Source organism: Hyaena hyaena, unplaced genomic scaffold (assembly GCF_003009895.1).
Source record: "Hyaena hyaena isolate Hyena2069 unplaced genomic scaffold, ASM300989v1 scaffold_22, whole genome shotgun sequence".
In the NCBI taxonomy this organism is placed as follows: domain Eukaryota; kingdom Metazoa; phylum Chordata; class Mammalia; order Carnivora; family Hyaenidae; genus Hyaena; species Hyaena hyaena.
In genome coordinates, this window is record NW_024080654.1 from 6,050,821 (window position 1) to 6,069,025 (window position 18,205).

General features: G+C 52.0%; 1 protein-coding gene across 3 annotated transcripts in view; it reads right to left on the reverse strand.

Moving 5' to 3' along the window:
- TUBGCP3 (tubulin gamma complex associated protein 3) overlaps window positions 1-17,963 on the reverse strand; it is a 76,994-nt gene extending 59,031 nt beyond the window's left edge. For all 3 annotated transcript variants that reach the window (XM_039226638.1, XM_039226637.1, XM_039226636.1), the window contains exons 1-3: window positions 17,742-17,963; window positions 7,973-8,080; window positions 3,685-3,752 (exon numbers count right to left, since the gene is read on the reverse strand). In XM_039226638.1, the coding sequence (XP_039082569.1) occupies window positions 3,685-3,752; window positions 7,973-8,080; window positions 17,742-17,817 (252 nt within the window). In that variant the 5' untranslated portion in view covers window positions 17,818-17,963. The remainder of the gene's footprint in view (window positions 1-3,684; window positions 3,753-7,972; window positions 8,081-17,741) is intronic.
- Between the last annotated feature and the right edge of the window lie 242 nt (window positions 17,964-18,205).

Genomic DNA, 18,205 nt, shown 5'->3' on the forward strand with positions numbered 1-18,205 from the left:
ACGCGCTAATGTGCAAAAATGACTTTATTTACGAAACAAATTATGGGATGGTTACTTACTTTACACAAGGTCTTCATTATATGGAATATTCCTTGAAAGTTTTTTTAAAGAAAAAGCTTATCTCAGGTATTTAAGTTATGACCTAACTTAAAGAAATTGAATTACACACAATTTTCCAAAAACAATAAACTCCCCAGAAGAGCGACAGGGTAAAAAAGAGTCCTCAGCCTGGTGGCACACAGACAAATGAGCAAATACGCTTTGGTGGGTTACGCGCCATTTCAGAGAGAGGAGGGTCATTCAAGAGGCCCAGGCTTGTGGAAGGACCCCCGGAGAGGACGGGGTCTCCGAGAAGGGTGGGCTGCAGGTGAAGCTGGCCGCAGCCGGGCCCGAGGAGGAACTGAAAACGGGATGAAGCATCAGATCAGAGGGCTCTCGTGTCAGGACCAAGAGCCCTGAGCGCAGGGAGCCCTTGAAGGTGTGAGTGCACCTGCTGACAGACCCAGGAGGCCGGACTGCAGAAGACTCGAAAGGAGACACAGTCACTTGGGAGGAAAAGGCAAAGGGCCAGCGGGCATTCGGTGACCGAGGACCCACCCAGGGCACCTTTGCAGTCCCCTGGGAGCAGGTCCCGGGCTCCCAGGGCTAGCAGACCCCTCAGGCACAGGACCAAGGGCTGACGCCCATCCACCTGCCTCCCGTCTCCCTAAAGGGTCAGAGAGCGAGGAGCTCCCGGCGCCGCCCCGGAAAGGAGGCCCACATGGGACACCCCCCAACGCCGCCTCCTGCGGTCCTGGCAACCACTCTGGGACGCGGGCTTTGTTTTCTTCGCTCTGCAAATGGCAGAAAGTGAACACCTAACTCCCCTACCGAAAGCACAACGCCATGTGCTGGGACGCCCACCGTGGTGCGCCCGGCTCCAAAGCGGCCAGGACAGGGGCGTGCCTGAGAACACCCGGTGAGGCGTGGGGACGGGGCGGATTCGGGGAGAGAGGTGGAGGGTATGTGACATCCAGGTTTCCAGCTTTTGGCTCTAGATGAACAATGCCATTGTTCACCAGAAAGGAAAGTGGGGAAGAGCGTGGGTGTGCGTGGGTGTGTGTGAACAGACGCCCGGAGTATGAGAACAGAAAAAGGGAAAATGCTCCTTTCAGTTCTGAGGATGCCAGGTTGCAAGGCCTTCTGGGAGTTTCCCGAGGAGCGTCTGCGTATAGATGCCCAGTAGGCAATGGATGGTCCCTCTGCACAGCGAGTCTTGGGTTAGATCTTCAATTCTTGCTTTAGAAAAATAAGGACAATATATGGGGTGGAGAGCAGAGAGAATTCCAAATCCAAACTAAATCATGCACCAAAAGCAATCAGCACACGGCATTTTTAAAGGAGAAGGCAGTTGGGGCGCCTGGGTGGCTTAGTCGGTTAAGCGTCCGACTTTCGCTTAGGTCATGATCTCGCGGTTCGTGGGTTCGAGCTCCGCGTCGGGCTCTGTGCTGACTGCCAGCTCAGAGCCTGGAGCCTGTTTCAGTCTGTGTCTCCCTCTCTCTCTGACCCTCCCCTGCTCACGCTGTCTCTCTCTCTCTCCTAGAAATAAATAAAACATTAAAAAAATTTAAAAAAAAGGAGAAGGCAGTGGTTATTTTTAACGAAAGAACAGGTATGTAAACACGCAGGATGGGCCTGACGGAGGGACTGTACCGAGGTGTGATGGACAGGGACCATGGCCAGGATGGAGGCATGAGGGACCGGGGAGGAGACGGCCAGGGCACGGGCCGGGCAGGGGCGCAGGGTGCGGGCTGGGGGATGGTCCGTATGGCCCAGCAGCACAGCTGAGCTACTACCAAACCCGCTGCCTGTCAGGAGGGGAGCAGCCTGGTCTCACTCCCCTCCCAGCCCGTCAGTTCTGGGTGAAGACAGCCCGAAGCCAGAGAACGAGCGAGTGGCAGAGCCGCAGCCCGCACCCGTGGGCCATCCCGAGCCGAGACCCGCTGGGGCGGGCAGGCAGAACAACTCCGGCACCACAGACCTTTAAATGCGTCCTAACCACTTCTGACCTCGTTATTTCAGATTCTGAAATCTAAGGACCTTGACTTCAGACTCAAGACTTTAAACGTACACACATGGAATTCTAAACATCAGAACACACCCCAGGGCCCCGTAAGAGCTGGAAGAACACACAAACAAGCGGGCCTGTGAGGCAGTTACTAGCTAGTGTGGGTGACACCTACCTCCTCCCAGCGCCCGTACCCTGCCGCCAAGGTTCACCTCCCCTGTGACGCTCCATGGCGCCCACGCCACACCCTCACTGCCTGCCCTGTCATGGTGCCCTCCACGAGGCAGGCGCCACCCTGCCCCGGCCAGCCATCCTCCTCCCCCTCGGTCCACAGCTCAGTCAACCACACTGCAGACGGGCCCAGGACCACCGGGACCCCTTCCCCGACATCACACCGCACCACATCCCTCGCGATCCTGCCCAAACCGCGCCTCCGACCCCCTGCCCAGGCCTCGCATGGCACGCACTGCCAAGAAGGGCCCCACTGAGGAGGGAGGACAGAACACCAAAACCGGGGACTGGACGATTTAGCACACAGATGGGCTGGTGGTTAATCCACATGTATGTATGTCCCTAAGCTGTTTACTACGAGGGCTGCTCTATCGCGTCCTCATACCCTTCATCCTGTGTCAGCCGCTGGCCGGGCCACGCCGATCTGAGGGCGAGCCTGGGAAGCCGGCTCCGCTTTACCTCTGTTCAGGACTAAGCGTAAGTTGAAAGAAAGGAAAGAAAGGAAAGGGAAGGGAAGGGAAGGGAAGGGAAGAGAAGGGAAGGGAGGAAGGGAGAAGGGAGGGAGGGAGGGAGGGAGGGAGAGAGGGGGAGAGAGAGAGAGAGAGAAAGAGAAAGAAAGAAAGAAAGAGAGAGAGAGAGAGAGAGAGAAAGAAAAGAAAGAAAGAAAGAAAGAAAGAAAGAAAGAAAGAAAGAAAGAAAGAAAGAAAGAAAGAAAAGCATGAAAGAGGTAAGAGCTGAATTACTAGTAGCCTTAGGCCCAACTCAGTGATTTTTCTCGCCATAACGCTAACCCAGTTCCTGGATGAACAAAGCAGGAAACTTCAGATTTCACGTCTTCTCTATGGCAGGAGGGGACGGTGAATGAAGCTCTCACTCTGTATTCAGCGAACGCGCTGGTGTCCCGAAGGCCAGAGTCTTCTACAAAACTAACAGGTCAGAAAACTACTTGCAGCCAAGTTATCAACATCCAAGCACAAAATGTCCAAAATCAGAATTTCTTTCAGGTCACTGACTACACCAGCACCAGCGAGGCCTGACGAACAACAGCATGATGGAGACGACGAGCGGCTGCCCTCACACGCGTCCAAGGCAGGACTCCCAAAGGTGGCCCTCGCTGGAATGGGGTACAGCCTCCATGACAGAAGCTGAGGGGAGCCCAGTGCTGATCCCTCTCCCAGTGCAGTGTTGATCCCTGACCTAAAGCCACACTTAAAAGTTCCCTCAACTTTATCAGCAATTTCACATCAAATCCCGCCCAAACTTACTTTTAATCTTGAAAATCTCTTAAAGAGCAAACACAATACACAATCTTCCATTAAAATCCATCACTCAATGTGATACCACGAAAACAGCTCCCAAGCCCCACAGCAGCCTGACGGCCTCCCAAGGAATGGGGCGCACGCTACCTGTGAGTGGAGCTTTCTGTGGAGCTCTGAAAACAACGCAGCGTCCGCTTCTCTTCTTTGCCGAATAACTGAAAAGTCAGAAAAGAAAATGAGCATGTTAATCACCTACACCGAAATTCCTTCCATGACATGATTTCACCCACGGTCACAGGTAACCGAAGTCTGAAAAGAACCCTGAGCTTGAGGACCAGAATTACGAGTAACATTTCAGCTCTATGAATCTGGCCAATTCCTTTCATCCCTCTGACATGTGTAAAAAGCAGACAACATGAGGCTGGAATCAGAGCCTAGGAGAAAGTCAGCCTAAGCAGTAGAAATGATGGACCTTTTAGATCCTATCTACACACATGGACACGCAACCCCAGGGGGCACACTACCACCAGGTTAACTAGTCAGTGGCTACTGGAAGGAGAGACATAAAGTAAAATACCTTGTGAACGGTCAATTCAAAGGGCGATAATCAAAAAGTCTACCATTCACGACAGCCTGACCTAAAACCACACTTAAAAGCATTTTTGTTAACACACACAGCAAATGCCTGTGGCCACACCCACCAGTTCCCTGGAAGCCACAGTACCAAGTGCAAAGTCCAGGACCAGTTCCGTGGAGGATGAGGCTCCACATTGGACCTGGGCCCCGAAGGAGAGGACCACCTTCGCCCGCACCCACAGCCCTGCACGCGCCAGGTGCGCACACGGCCTCACAGGAACCCCACCAGACCCGCCACTGCAGGAAAGGCACCACTTTCAAGATGTAGCTAACAGCTTCTCCAGTCGCCAAGGAATCACCCAGGAGGACTTCTTAAAATCCCAACAGCCAAGTTCATCGCTTAGCTCTAAACTGTTTTGCAGAAAGACAGTAACTGGTTTGATGGCCAAAACTTTTCCACATGTATGGCTGGAAAGGGTCCTGGTATCACGTTCTGTTCATAAGAACCACACATCAGAGGTTACACCATCCCAATCACACCTGCACTGCCAGGTCTGCTGTGCACAAAGGTAAAGCCATCTCTAAAATGTCCTGATACAGGGCGCCTGGGGGGCTCAGCTGGTTGAGCATCCAACTTGACTTCAGCTCAGGTCACGATCCCAGGGCTGTGAGATCGAGACACCCCGTCGGGCTCTGCACTGCTTGAGATTCTCTCTCCTCCCCTCCCCCCACCCTGAGTGGGTGCACGTGCTCTCTAAAATAAATTTAAAAGTTTTTTTATATATATATATATTTTTTTAATGTTTTTTATTTATTTCTAGGAGAGAGAGAGAGGCAGCGTGAGGAGGGGAGGGTCAGAGAGAGAGGGAGTCACAGACTGAAACAGGCTCCAGGCTCTGAGCTGGCAGTCAGCACAGAGCCCGACGCGGGGCTCGAACCCACGAACCGCGAGATCATGACCTAAGCGAAAGTCGGACGCTTAACCGACTAAGCCACCCAGGCGCCCCTAAATTTAAAAGTTTTTTAAATGTATTGTCACAAAATGCATTAAACTAAACCAATGTAACTAATATCTAATAATATAATTTGCTTCCTTTTTAAACATAAAAATACTCAAATAAATACAATCATTAAATTAAGTCAGAAATGCTCTGGGGGGCCTGGTGGGGCTCAATCAGTTCAGCATCTGACTCTGGACTTCAGCTCAGGTCATGGTCCCAGTGTTGTGGGCTCAAGCCTCGCATCTGACTCCACGCTGGGCATGGAGCCTGCTTAGGGTTCTCTCCCTCTGCCCCTCTCCCAGAACGTGTGCTCTCTTGCGCTCTAGCTCTCAGATTAAAAAAGAAATTAAGAGGGGTGCCTGGGTGGCTTAGTCGGTTAAGCGTCCGACTTTCGCTTAGGTCATGATCTCGCGGTTCGTGGGTTCAAGCCCCGCGTCGGGCTCTGTGCTGACTGCCAGCTCAGAGCCTGGAGCCTGTTTCAGAGTCTGTCACTCCCTCTCTCTCTCTGACCCTCCCCTGCTCACGCTGTTTCTCTCTCTCTCCTAGAAATAAATAAAACATTTAAAAAAAAAAAAAATTTAAGAGATGGTCTTTCTACAGAAGGACATGAGACCGACACTAATGCACAGATACAAAATAACCAGGGGACAATAAAACGGTAAATAACACAAATAAAAATAAACCCAAAAAATGGTGTTTTATCTAATAGTTTGGAAAACAAATCTTTAGTTACAATATACCCCACTGACCAACATGAAAAATTAAGAAACCAAAAGGTGTTAAGTTTTTCCACGCCAGAAGTTTTACAATTCGTTTCAATGCAAAACACATTAGCATTCTGTATTCTAACTGAGCCAGACAAAATGGGTAACTGTTCTGTTGTTCCAGAGGCCAGAATTGCCCCAACTCAACACACCTACCAAAAACTGTAATCAAATTTCAAACGCAACGCGCGTTAAAATGTAAAAATTGTATCTAAGAATTAGTGAAATACGAGAAGTCAGTGGTGACCTATTACATGAAAAGAACATCAGGAATCCTCTCCACACAGCAGGGCCACCCAGAGCAGGGGCCAAGGGCGGGTGGCGCTCTCCCTACAGGGGGGCCCTGAGCTGGGGCCCAGGGAGGGTGACACTCTCCCCACAGCGGGGCCCCGAGCTGGGGCCCAGGGTGGGTGTCCGAGAGGCGTGGCGGGCACCTGGTGGTAACGGGCAGAGAGGCACACTGTGCAAGATACGGCAGAGGTCCTTGCTCAGAACCACAGAGGATGCACAGGGGAAAACCAAACCGTGATGGTTATAGCTTCCTTCTTACAGAAATCCCAGGGCATCCTCGCCGCACCCACTCCAACACCACCACCGCCAGTTCCGCAGCGATGCGTCTAGGCAGGATTTTCAATTACCACACGTATGTGTAACGTGCTCACCAGGAGGCCCTGAAAAGTACATCCACAAAGGGGACGTTCCGATGGCACAGACCCGGTCGTCAGGAGGGGTCACTAAAGGTCCAAACTGTAAAATAATCTGAAGTCTGAAACGTGAAAATAACCTACAGTGTACTTAACAGTCATCAGGGTTCAAAGAGTAGTGCTCTTATGTTCAGTTGTGTAGACAAGAAAGGTAAATAAAAGTAAGTTTTTAGAGGTCGCTAGCAGGATAAATACTCCGCTCCTGCCCCCTCCCTTAAATAACACCTCACGCTACATACCACCCGGGTCTGAGCTACGGCAGAGGATGGCTGCTTCAGACCTGACCGCTCGCGGAGCCCACGCGTGCAGGGGCGAGGACCGCCAGGTCCAAGACTCAGAGGTGTGGTCCGCAGACCCCTGGCCAAACCCAGTGAACAGAGCAACAGCTGGGGGATGCCCGTGCCTGAGGAATGGAAATCCTAGAAGGCGTGGCTACCGGTTTGCCAGCACAGTCCGGAGTCAGCCCAAGCCCGCCTCGTCTGGGCAGTGGACGGCCCGGCCCCAGTGGGGAGACCACTATGACCCGCTCCCTGGCAGCGGAGCCCAGAGAACTGTGAGGGGCCGGGAACTGGTCTCTGGAGAAAACCACCCTCCAGGGTCACATGAAGAATCTTCACACACCGGTCCCTGTGTCCCAGCCTCCCTCCCTCGCACAGTTGGCAGCTCAGAGGGCAGCGAAGCCCCACCTCCCGCAGAGAGCGCACTGGCACCCCGGTGCTAACACAGGGGAGCTTCCTTCCCTGAGGTGATGATGTGCCCCAAATGAAATGTTCACCCAGATGGTTCTAAGGTAGAGGTCTGGAGGCTGACAACCGCTAGAAGCGATGCTGGGCTCTCTGTTGCTAAGAATGTTCTAGAACATCTGGTCTCAGGTACACAATGTTAAATACTGCAAATCCCAGGATATGCAAGACACTATACGTAGCCCCTCTATCTTCCTCACCCTCTCAAACTACTCTGACCTGCAGTATTTAAAACAATCCTTGGGGCACCTGGGGGCTCAGTCAGTTAGGCATCTGACCTTGGCTCAGGTCATGATCTCACGGTTCGTGGGTTCGAGCCCCGCATTGGGCTCTGTGCTGAGTGCTCAGAGCCTGGATCCTGCTTCAGATTCTGTGTTTCCCTCTCTCTCTACCCTTCCCTTGCTCGCTCTCTGTCTCTCTCTTTCTAAACTAAACATTAATAAATAAATACTCAATCCCCTCACACTACCTTCTAATAAAAAACAGAATGAAGTTGTGCATATTTCTAACATGTGGTTTGACACATATGTGCTAGTACTTATCGCACTGTGCTTGGGAACTGCATGCGTGTAAGCGTACAGATACACATATGCATATATACAAGTTTCAGAATCCAACACCTGATAACACTGAAGAAAAATACGTACGTTCTTTCTTGATTTTTTCGGCTACGAGAAATTCATCTCTTTCAACGGTTGGAGCAAAGTTGCTGCCGATAACCCGCACGGCATACTGGAACTGCTGGGCTACGTCGGCTGAAAGGAAAATCAGAGGATGCAAATTATTGCCAATCAGGCCACGTTCCGACCAGCTCACGCTTCAGGGCGAAGACGGTGGACTGGGCGCATATATCTACCTCCCAGCTTCCCAAGGTTTTAACTGAGAGGACAGAGAAGCTATTCAGAAACCAAAGCAAATGAATGAATAAATGAACACAATAAGAGGTCCAAGAAACAAGAAAGGGAGACAGCAACAGCCCAGAAAGTCTGAAGAACCCCAGACAGACTATGAGCTGAGCCAATAATCATAAAAAACAGAGCAGGGAGAGTCACAGCCGGAATACGGTGCGTGAGAAGTAGCCCGTTCAAGAGAACGTCCGAGAAACTCTAAGGCTGATGTCAACAAATGCAGAAAACCAAGTGGGCAACTAACTTAACAGGCAGCGCACCTTCAGTACAGATGATGGCTGAAACCCAGGTGTCTGCCTCCACTCCCTTCAACAAGCCCACTAAATTGAGAAGGAAGTGTGTGGTTTGCTTTTTTAACAAAAGCAGAAAGCCACAAGGACAAAGAAAACAGAAGTCAGCCAATATGAAAAGCTGGGAGGCAAATCGACTGTGGGAACATGTTCAGGGCAGTGAAACTTGACATTCAATGTCTGCCTGGGGAGTCTGGGGGGAGGGTACAACACAAACCCCAAGAAGAAACATAGCTCCCTCTGCAGAAGCCCAGGGAGGCTCCGGAGAGGTGGGCGCTCCATTCCTCGGAAGATGTGAATGAACTGAAGCAGAAGAGGCCCAGCTCGAAGTCTGGCTGAACAAGGGCTCCCGGGGACTCTCCCCCTTCCCGTCTCCCAGACTGACTGCCTCACCCGGGGGACTCGCACGGGTTTGGCTGGCACGGCCAGCACAGCAAAGGAAAAGTAGCAGACTGGGGGGCACAATCAGCACAGCATCCGACTTGATTTCAGCTCAGGTCATGACCTCTCGGTTCGTGAGTTCAAGCCCTGCATTGGGCTCTGCACTGACAGTGCAGAGCCTGCTTGGGATTCTCTCTCTCCCTCTCTCTCAGCCCCTCCCCTGCTAGTGCATGTGTGTACACGTGTGTGCTCTCTCTCTCAAAATAAACAAACTTAAAAAAAAAAAAAAAAAACTAACCAGCAGACTGAACTTAAGGAGGCCATCCCCCCTTCCCAGACACCAGGAGTGACAATTCCTATACGGGGAACACTAGTAAACACAACACCACCCTACCTTCCCAGTGACGCACAACCACCCTGGAGGGCACACCCCAACCTACACCAGGCAAAACCGTTAACATCTCAGAGTCATGAGTTCAAGCCCTGCGTTGGGCTCTACACCTGGCATGAAGCGTACTTAAAAAGAAAAAAAAAAGAATAAAGCAACTTAAATGTGGGGGGGAAAATGGTCTCTTTGGTAAACTCAAACAAGAATCTCACCCTATACAACACATACAAAAATTAACTCGAATACGTCACAGTAAGTGTAAAACATAAATGTACAACAATCTTAGGGGAAAATACAACAGAAGAGATGTTTGTGACTCTTACACAAAGAGTTCTCATGTAAGAAAACAAATTCTGGGCGGCCCCGGCTGGCTCCATCAGCGGTGCGTGTGACTCTAAATTTCTGGGTTGTGGGTTCAAGCCCCACACTGGGTGTAGAAATTACTTTAAAAAAAAATTTTTTTTTTTAATGTGATGGGGTGCCTGGGTTGCTCAATCGGTTAAGCGTCCGACTTCAGCTCAGGTAATGATCTCACGGTTCGTGGGTTCAGGCCCCACATCGGGCTCTGTGCTGACTGGCAGCTCAGAGCCTGGAGGCTGTTTTGGATTCTGTGTCTCCGTCTCTCTCTGACCCTCCCCTGTTCACACAGTCTCTCTCTCTCTCTCTCTCTCTCTGAAATAAATAAAACATTTAAAAAATTATAAAAAAAATAAAAATAAGAAATGTGATAAATGGGACTTCATCCAAGATTAAACTTTTGCTCCGCAAAGAACACTGTTAAGAGAATGAAAATACTGAGGAAATATTTGCAGAACACAAGAAAGAACTTGAATCCAGGTTACAGAGAGAGCGTTCTGAAAACTCAATAAGGGGGAGAAAACAATCCAGTAAAAACATACATAAAAGTGTTAAGCAGACAACTCACCACAAAGGTGACCGGCACAGAAACAGACAAGATGCTTCACAACATAGTCATCAGGGAAGCGCAAGTCAAGACGAAGATGAGACGCCTTCATTCAGCTGCCCGAACTGAAGGAGACAGACGGCCAGCACCAGGGCGGGCGTCCCGTCCACTGGCCGGTGGGCATGAACCCGGCACGGGCGCGCTGGAAAACATTCTGGCAGTTTCTTTAAAAGCTGAGCACACACTTCCCATGTGGCCTAGCAAACCCATTTGTATCTAATCCAGAGAAACCAAACTTACAGTGACATAAACCTCTACGTGAACGTTTGTGGCTGCGGCACCCAGGACTCCCCATGACCGCCAGCGCTCAGGACCTGGGACAAGGAGCCATGGGGCGTCCGTTAGAGGGGCGTTGCTCTGCAGCGAAATGGGGTCACCTGCCCACACAAAGACCACTAGCAGAGTGAACGCGGCCAGTCTCCAGAGCACCCGACCCATTTCCGTGCTCTCCTGAAGAAGGCGCCCAGAGTGATCCAGGACAGAGGGTGGCTGCCAGGGCAACACGGCAGCACAGGGGAAACCGCTGTCAACTTCAGTGACACTACTAACTATTTAAAAACCAGGCCGATAGCAGCCGGAGCCAGTCAGAGGTAAATAAATGCAACAATACAACAAACACAAGATAGAATTCACGAGGAAGAATGGCAAACCTTTCCCATAATTAGTCCTCAAATTGATGGATCGCCAAGTCTCAGAACCACAGAAAACTTACATACAGTGGAATTTCAAAACAAAAGATAAAGAGAAAATCCTACCAGCTGCCAGATGCAACTTCAAAGGAATAAATCAGTTTAACATCAGATTCTCATCAGTGATGAAGGAATGAACACATTTAAAGTGGACAGAAGGCAAATCCCTTCAAACTTTCCGTATCTGATTGATGATTTAGGAGACGAGGCTCTTGAGCACTCACCCGGGTCAGCAAACGCTCCTGGGCCCACTGCTAACGGTGTGCCCCCCATACGCCCATTACGGGCCCCATCTACCTGCAAAAGGGTCCTAGGTAGCCGGTCACCCTGTGTCTGCTCTTGTCCCTTCGAGTACATTAGCCACGCGGCGGCGAGAGTGATCTTTTCAAAACCCAAATAACATCACCGCTCTGCTTGAACCCTCCCATCACACCCAGAATCAATGCTAACGCAAGAGCACGGCTGCCCGACCCGGTCTGGGGCCACGTCACCAGCACCGTGTCCCGCCTCCCGCCTCCCCCCTCCCAGCTGCACTGGCCACACACCAGCCTCACCCCATCACTTCACTCGGTTCTCTGTGGAAATGTCACCCCCTCAGACCGCCCTCTGGCTCGAGCACACCCGAACACCACACAGAGCACAGAGTCTTCCCGGAACACCACCACAAGGCCACAGGCTGTGCCCAGAACGCGAACAAGGCGGGACAGGGAAAAGCAGAGAGAAGTAATTTGAAGTGTTTTTGTGGAGTCCTAGGATTGGGAGTAGTTTTCATTTTCTTCTTTATACTTTCCCACGCCTTTAAAATGTCCTAAGTAGTAAACATTAATTTTAATATATTAAAAGTGGCATTGAAAATTTCTCACCTGCAAGGGTGCATGTAAAACTGTTCTAGTTGAGAAAATATTTTTAGATTACCACCATCCTGAGTTCTACAAAAAATAATTAACATACTCAAGTACCTGGGACAAACATCTCCACTCCAAAGGATTCATAAACTTTGGATTTTTCCAACAAAAATTCAAAACTCCTCGACACCAGAAACACAGTCTCTATGCTCTGCGCCCGCGGTACGTAAGGCATTTCACTGCCGCATCGCCAACCTCCAGCTTCCCTCGCTGCCAACCAAGTGTGCAGCCTCTCTTTCCTGCTGATAGAAAAGATTTGAGAAATACGTCTGCTAATGTTAAATGAAATCTGCCTAAGTTTCACAGGCAGATGCATAGAATACGGACTATTAAATTCACAGTGACGACTATTCTTTGTTCAGTGAATCTAACCATCAAACAACATCGACTACAAATTTCTAGTTTAACACTCCCAAAATATTACTCCATTTCTACAGTACAACTAAGCTCAATCAGTAATTCAAAGACGAATTCCCAAGCACCTGCTATACGCCAAATACCACGGGCCCTAAGAGGGGACAGAAAACAGTGGATGACCAGGCGGCTCAGTGAGAACACGAAACACGAGGCAGGTAACTCCACAGGCGATGGGTCTGTGGTAAGAGCTCGTAAGAAATCGAGAGGACGCCGTGCCGGCAAACACGGAGGGCCTCAGACACAGGCTGGTCAGGGAAGGCTTCTCTGAGGAAGCAGCCCTCTGACAGGCAGGAACCCACCACGAGAAAGGACATGAGGGGATTCAAGGGCCAGTGTGTACACGGTCCCTCAAGGACGCCAGTGTCACTGTTTCTAAAATCCAAGCTGTTCCATCCGGAGTCCCAGGCGAGGAGGTCCAGGCTGCGGGTCTCTGATGATTGGCCAGGGCCAGGATGCGCCATTAGAGTGCTGCACCGACTTCACCGGCAAGCACCAGAGGAATGTGTTACGTCCTCCCGTCCAATCCGCTCTGGGTACCAGGGGCCCAAAGGGAAGGCAGTGCTCGTCTGCGCAGCCTCTGAAAGTATCTCCCTCAGAAGCAGCAGGGACCAGTGAGATCAAGGACACACTGCCCGGCGCGGACACACCCCACGGGCGCGCCATGCTTAGAACGGGCAGGGGAGGGCAGAGGCGGGAGGCCAGTGCGGGGCGGCCCGCACTCAGCACGGAGACGCTGCCAGATTCCACATGGAAGAGCAAGAAGGAATTGATTCAAGGCATCAGGCTCCGGAACTGGAGATCTGGGTTCCAATCCTAGCCCTGCAATTGGGCAGCTTGGTGACAGCGAGCAAACTACCTGCCCTCTCCACGTGCGTGTCCTCATCTACAAAGTGAGGTAAATGAGAAGCACTCCAACCGTCTGGCAACATTGGGAGTTAAATACACCAACCCAAGGCGTATGCAGAGTATGGAAGAGAAAGTTCTTGAAAAACGTTAGCTATTTTTATTATTATTAATCTGAAAATGTCATTTCGATGCAAGATATGTCTACCACAGCCATTAAAACCACAACTCAAAGCACCTGGCTTTTAACTTTTCAGCAGGGTAACTTGGTCTTCGCCCTGTAGGTCACACATAGGAAACAAACGCTCTCCACCCGGCGTGATCAAATGTACCCTCTAGAAAGGACCCCCCGCTGCAGCACGGAGGAGGTTCACACTCAGGACAAGAGAGGCGGCAGAACTGCATGACCTCGATCTCAACATGAAGACCCCAAAGAGCACTTAGATGTGGGCCCAAGAGTTTTCAAATGACAGTACCTTTAGACCCCACAAGGGTTACACAAGCACTTGGGTAGAAGAAACCGAACATAAAGATGCGCAGAAATGAGTGAATCCCAAATATGCAGCCGCGCACCCTGCCTGGGCTGCGTGCTCTCCGACTTGGAAAGTGAGCGGCGCAGAGGGGCGTGGTTTGGAAGGCCCCGGGCACACTAGGCCGCTGTCCCACAGGACAAGACAGCACATCAGCCAAACCACACGTGCTCACAGAGGGAGCCCCTAAACCTGCAGTCTTCGTGCCTCCAGACGCAGGCCACAGTGACCCTACGCTAGCGCTTCAGACACCACGCGCCCACACGCTCCTGCAGAATCACCCTGTCTGCAGACAGCACCCATGAGATCAAATCCGAGGAGGTGTCACACGTAGACCATTCACAGCGACAAGGTGCGAAGGCTTAGCCACCGTAAAAGGTCTGCCCCTTGGGCCACTGCCACACCACCGGTCCCACCCACAGCAACCGTGGAATCAGGTTCTTGTGTGGCCGCACCCAGCGCGCAGCTCCCGCAATGGAAGGCAGGCTCCGAAACAAAAACAAAGCAAGACACGACGATCCAGACTTGGGGCTCTCAACCTTGTCAGTCTCGGGGTCCCTTCCTCTCAACACTGAGGATCCCTGAAAGGATTTATTTATGTAGATTATGTCAATATTTACTGATTAGAAATTTAAACCAAGATCATTTTTAAATTTTAAATCATTTTGGGGCGCCTGGGTGGTTCAGTCAGTTGAGCGTCGGACTTTGGCTCAGGTCATGACCTCACGGTTTGTGGGTTCGAGCCCTCTGACAGCTCAGAGCCTGGAGCTGCTTCAGATTCTGTGTCTCCCTCTCTCTCTGACCCTCACCTGTTCATGCTCTTTTTCTCTCTCAGAAATAAATTTTTTTAAAAATTAAAAAAAAAATAAATTTTAAATCATTTTAAAATAACAAGTCCACTAAGCACAACTTTCCAATGAAGGCTAAAACACCGGAATTTCAACGTCAGTAGACATTTAGTGCACATTTCAACATACACTTATTTTAAGTTTTAACATATATTTAATATACGTTGATTTTCCCAAGTATATAATGAAGGGAAGACCATAATATACTTATTTGGAACTCCATCAAGGGCTCTTCACAGCTTTGAAAACTCATGACACCAAGAGCAATACCACGTTCATCTGTCAGCACCCCGCCCCTCTGCACCGGGGCTGGGGGAGCACTCAGAGAGCTGTCACGGGAGGAGGCAGTCATCTCACTTCAGTGCACACGGTACTGGAGCCACACCTAAGCATCTGTGCCCAAGTGCTCACCCAATAAATCCTACTGTGCTCGTTAGAATCCTGGTTAGAGAAAGGATTACAATGTATGAAAAGGAAGCTTCCTTCTGGGGCGCCTGGGTGGCTTAGTCGGTTAAGCATCCGACTTTGGCTCAGGTAATGATCTCACGGTTTGTGGGTTCGAGCCCTGCGTCTGGGTCTGTGCTGACAGCTCAGAGCCTGGAGCCTGTCTTTGGATTCTGTGTCTCCCTCTCTCTCTGACCCTCCTCTGCTCATGCTGTATCTCTCTCTCAAAAATAAATAAAATATTAAAAAAAAAAAAAAAAGGGAGCTTACTTCTGAAACATTTAGAACACACTGGCTGGTAGTATGTGTTGAAGCAAATTTGCAGGCTGGAAAAGGTGAGAAATGATGATTATACTAACTTCATAAACCTATCAAGCACCAGGGGCGCCCAGGTGGCCCAGTCAGTTAAGCATCCAACTTCAGCTCAGGTCATGATCTCACAGTCCATGAGTTCGAGCCCCGCGATTCTGTGTCTCCCTCTCTCTCTACCCCTTCTCTGCTCACGCTCTGTCTTGCTCAAAAATGAATACAGGTTAAAAATATTTTTAAAACTAAATAAATAAAAGTAACAAGTATTGGGGTGCCTGGCTGGCTCAATCGGTAAAGCATGTGACTCTTGACCTCAGAGTCATTGAGTTCAAGCCCCACATCAGCGTAGAGCTTACTTTAGGAAAAAAAGTAACAAATATCAATTATTCCTCAATATCGTACCATTGGAAAAGCATTATTACAATGATACAAGGCCAATTGTTTGTAACATGACATTTGAAAAAGAATTAATCAAATGTTCTTCTTAGTTATCAGATAAAATACCTACCAATGAAAAGACTTTTTTTTAATGTCAAACACTGTAAAGGCAGCAATGAATATTGCTCTTTTGATCAGTAAGGTAGAATAAATCAGAACAAGGCAAGATATCAAATACTTGTAAATTCTTCAGTAAAGTGTAGCATATATTTGGGATTATAACTGCTTGGCAATCCTCGCTGTCCAGAACAGAGCAAAGGGAGTATCTTTAATGGATTTTATGATCCATTTTGTTCAGAGAGGATCCTCTGAGGATCTCACAGAGAACATATTTACTCTTGTATTTAAACACACTTCTGAAGAGAGCCAGGAAGACACAGGACTCTGCTGAAGTGCCTTCATCTCCTGGAAGGGGCGAAACAGTCCATCAAAAGGAGCCTCAAATTTTAAAAAAGAGAAATTTTTTTAATCGAGAAACATCACGCCATCTCACAACGAGTGGCCTGCAAAGTCCAGGTGTGGCGAGGAGGACGGACAACGGTGCGGTGATGGTGGCAGGAAAACTGAGGACCTGCGTCAAGACACTGCCCACGTCAGAGCGAGTGAGTGGACACCGCCGTCTCGACCCTCCGGCTTCTCCTCGGGTCAGGAACCCGGAAGCAGAAGGGCAGCTCGGCTTGAGGTACGCATTCGGGGAGTGGGACACAACCAGAAGACAACCAGCGAGGCCCGCGACCCCTGCACCTGTCCCGTCTCCCCGGAGCCCTGTCCGGGTGCTCCCAGCGCCCCTCTCACTGCAACCCACCGAAACAGCTCCACAGAGGCTTTGTCTCACTTCTTCCCTCACACTGCCAGCCCCTCCCTTCCCTGGCCTACGCCTGCCTGTTACCCCCTCTCCTCCGCGAGAGCGCAGCGCGACCGGCCGTGCGCCGCCTCCCACCAGACCCAGCACCGTGCCTGCGCGTGGGGCCCAGGGACAGGCTTACACCTTACAAAACGAAACAAGAACTGTGTGAGGTTGGTGTCATTTAACAGACCGACCAGGAAACATCCATCTTTACCCCTGCGGTTATCACAGAACATCAAACAAAACAGGTACCGGGGCGCCTGGGCGGCTTAGTCAGCTAAGCGTCCGACTTCGGGCTCAGGTAGTGGTCCGTGGTCCGTGGGTTCGAGCCCCGCGTCGGGCTCTGTGCTGACAGCTCGGAGCCTGGAGCCTGTTGCAGGCCCTGTGTCTCCCCCTCTCTCTGCCCTTCTCCCATTCACACTCTGTCTCTCTGTCTAAATAAATATTAATTTAAAAACAAATAAAGTGGGTCCCTAATTGTCATGAATCAGGAAAGGTCGAAAATCGGTCATAAAAATTTTCAAGTAATTTGGTTTAAAGGCTTGCAGCAAGAACCGCCCAACTTCTTGTCCGCCGCACGGCGCCTAAGGCGGCGGCAGCCCCGCGTCCTCGGTCACCCGGCAAGTCCCTCCAGGGTGGACGTCGCGCAACCCCCTCCCCTCCCGCCAGAGCAAACACCGAGAGGGCAAACCGCGCCCGCCTGTGAAACCCCGCGGCCACATAACGGCTCTACGCCCTGCAGGGCCGGGCCCGGTAAGGGCCTCCGCGGGGCACCCTCTCCGGGAAGGAACGGCTCCGCATCAACTCCGACCCTCAGCCCCTGGAAGAAAACCGCGGCAGGGAACAGGCGCGCGCACCCCGCTGCCTTCCCGGGGGGCAGGGAGAACGCGGGGGCTCGCCGGCACCCGCCACCCCGCGTCACCCCGCCCAGTCCTCCGCCGCCCTGTCTCCCCGGGGACTCTGGAGAAGGTGGACGCGCTCCGAGCCGCCGTGCCCGGCCTCACCCCCCCCGGGCCCGCTGCGCCGGGAGCGGTGACTCAGCCCCGCCGGGGCCCGGCCTCCCTGCCTCCGCCCCGGGGGCTGCAGCCCTCCGCAGGCCGCCCCGCCCCGGGGACGCCCCTGCCCCCGCCGCCCCCGCGAGGCCTCCGGACCCCCGGCTGACCCGCGGCCTCCCGGCCTCGCCTCGGCCCCGAGCCGCCCGCCCAGCCCCGCTACCTTCGCTCCTGCCCAGGATCCGGCAGCACAGGTTCTGCAGCAGGACGTTCGGCGACTTCTGGTCCGGGGTCGCCATCCTCGCCAGGGACGGCCCGCGGGGGGCCTGCGGAGCCCCCGGCCCTCGCCTGCCCCGCGCCCCGCGCCGCGCAGGCTCCCGGCGTCCCGGACCCGCTACAGCCTCTCGGGCACCGCCGGCGACAAGGCCGCCATTTTAACGGAACCCGCCGAAACCGCGGGTCCTTCCCACAATGCCCCGCTTCTTCCGGCCGCTCGGGGCGCTGGTGCGCCGGCCTGGGAGGTCCCCGCTCCGTCCGCGCGCGGTCCCCGGAGCGCCGCTGCCACGGCCGGAGGGTTCCGGCACCAACTGCTCCGGCGGCTCAGACCCCAGGGTCCCCGGCGCTGTGTCGGATGGAGACCCCCCCCCACAGTCCCCGGCACACGTCCCGCCCACAGTCCCTGACAGA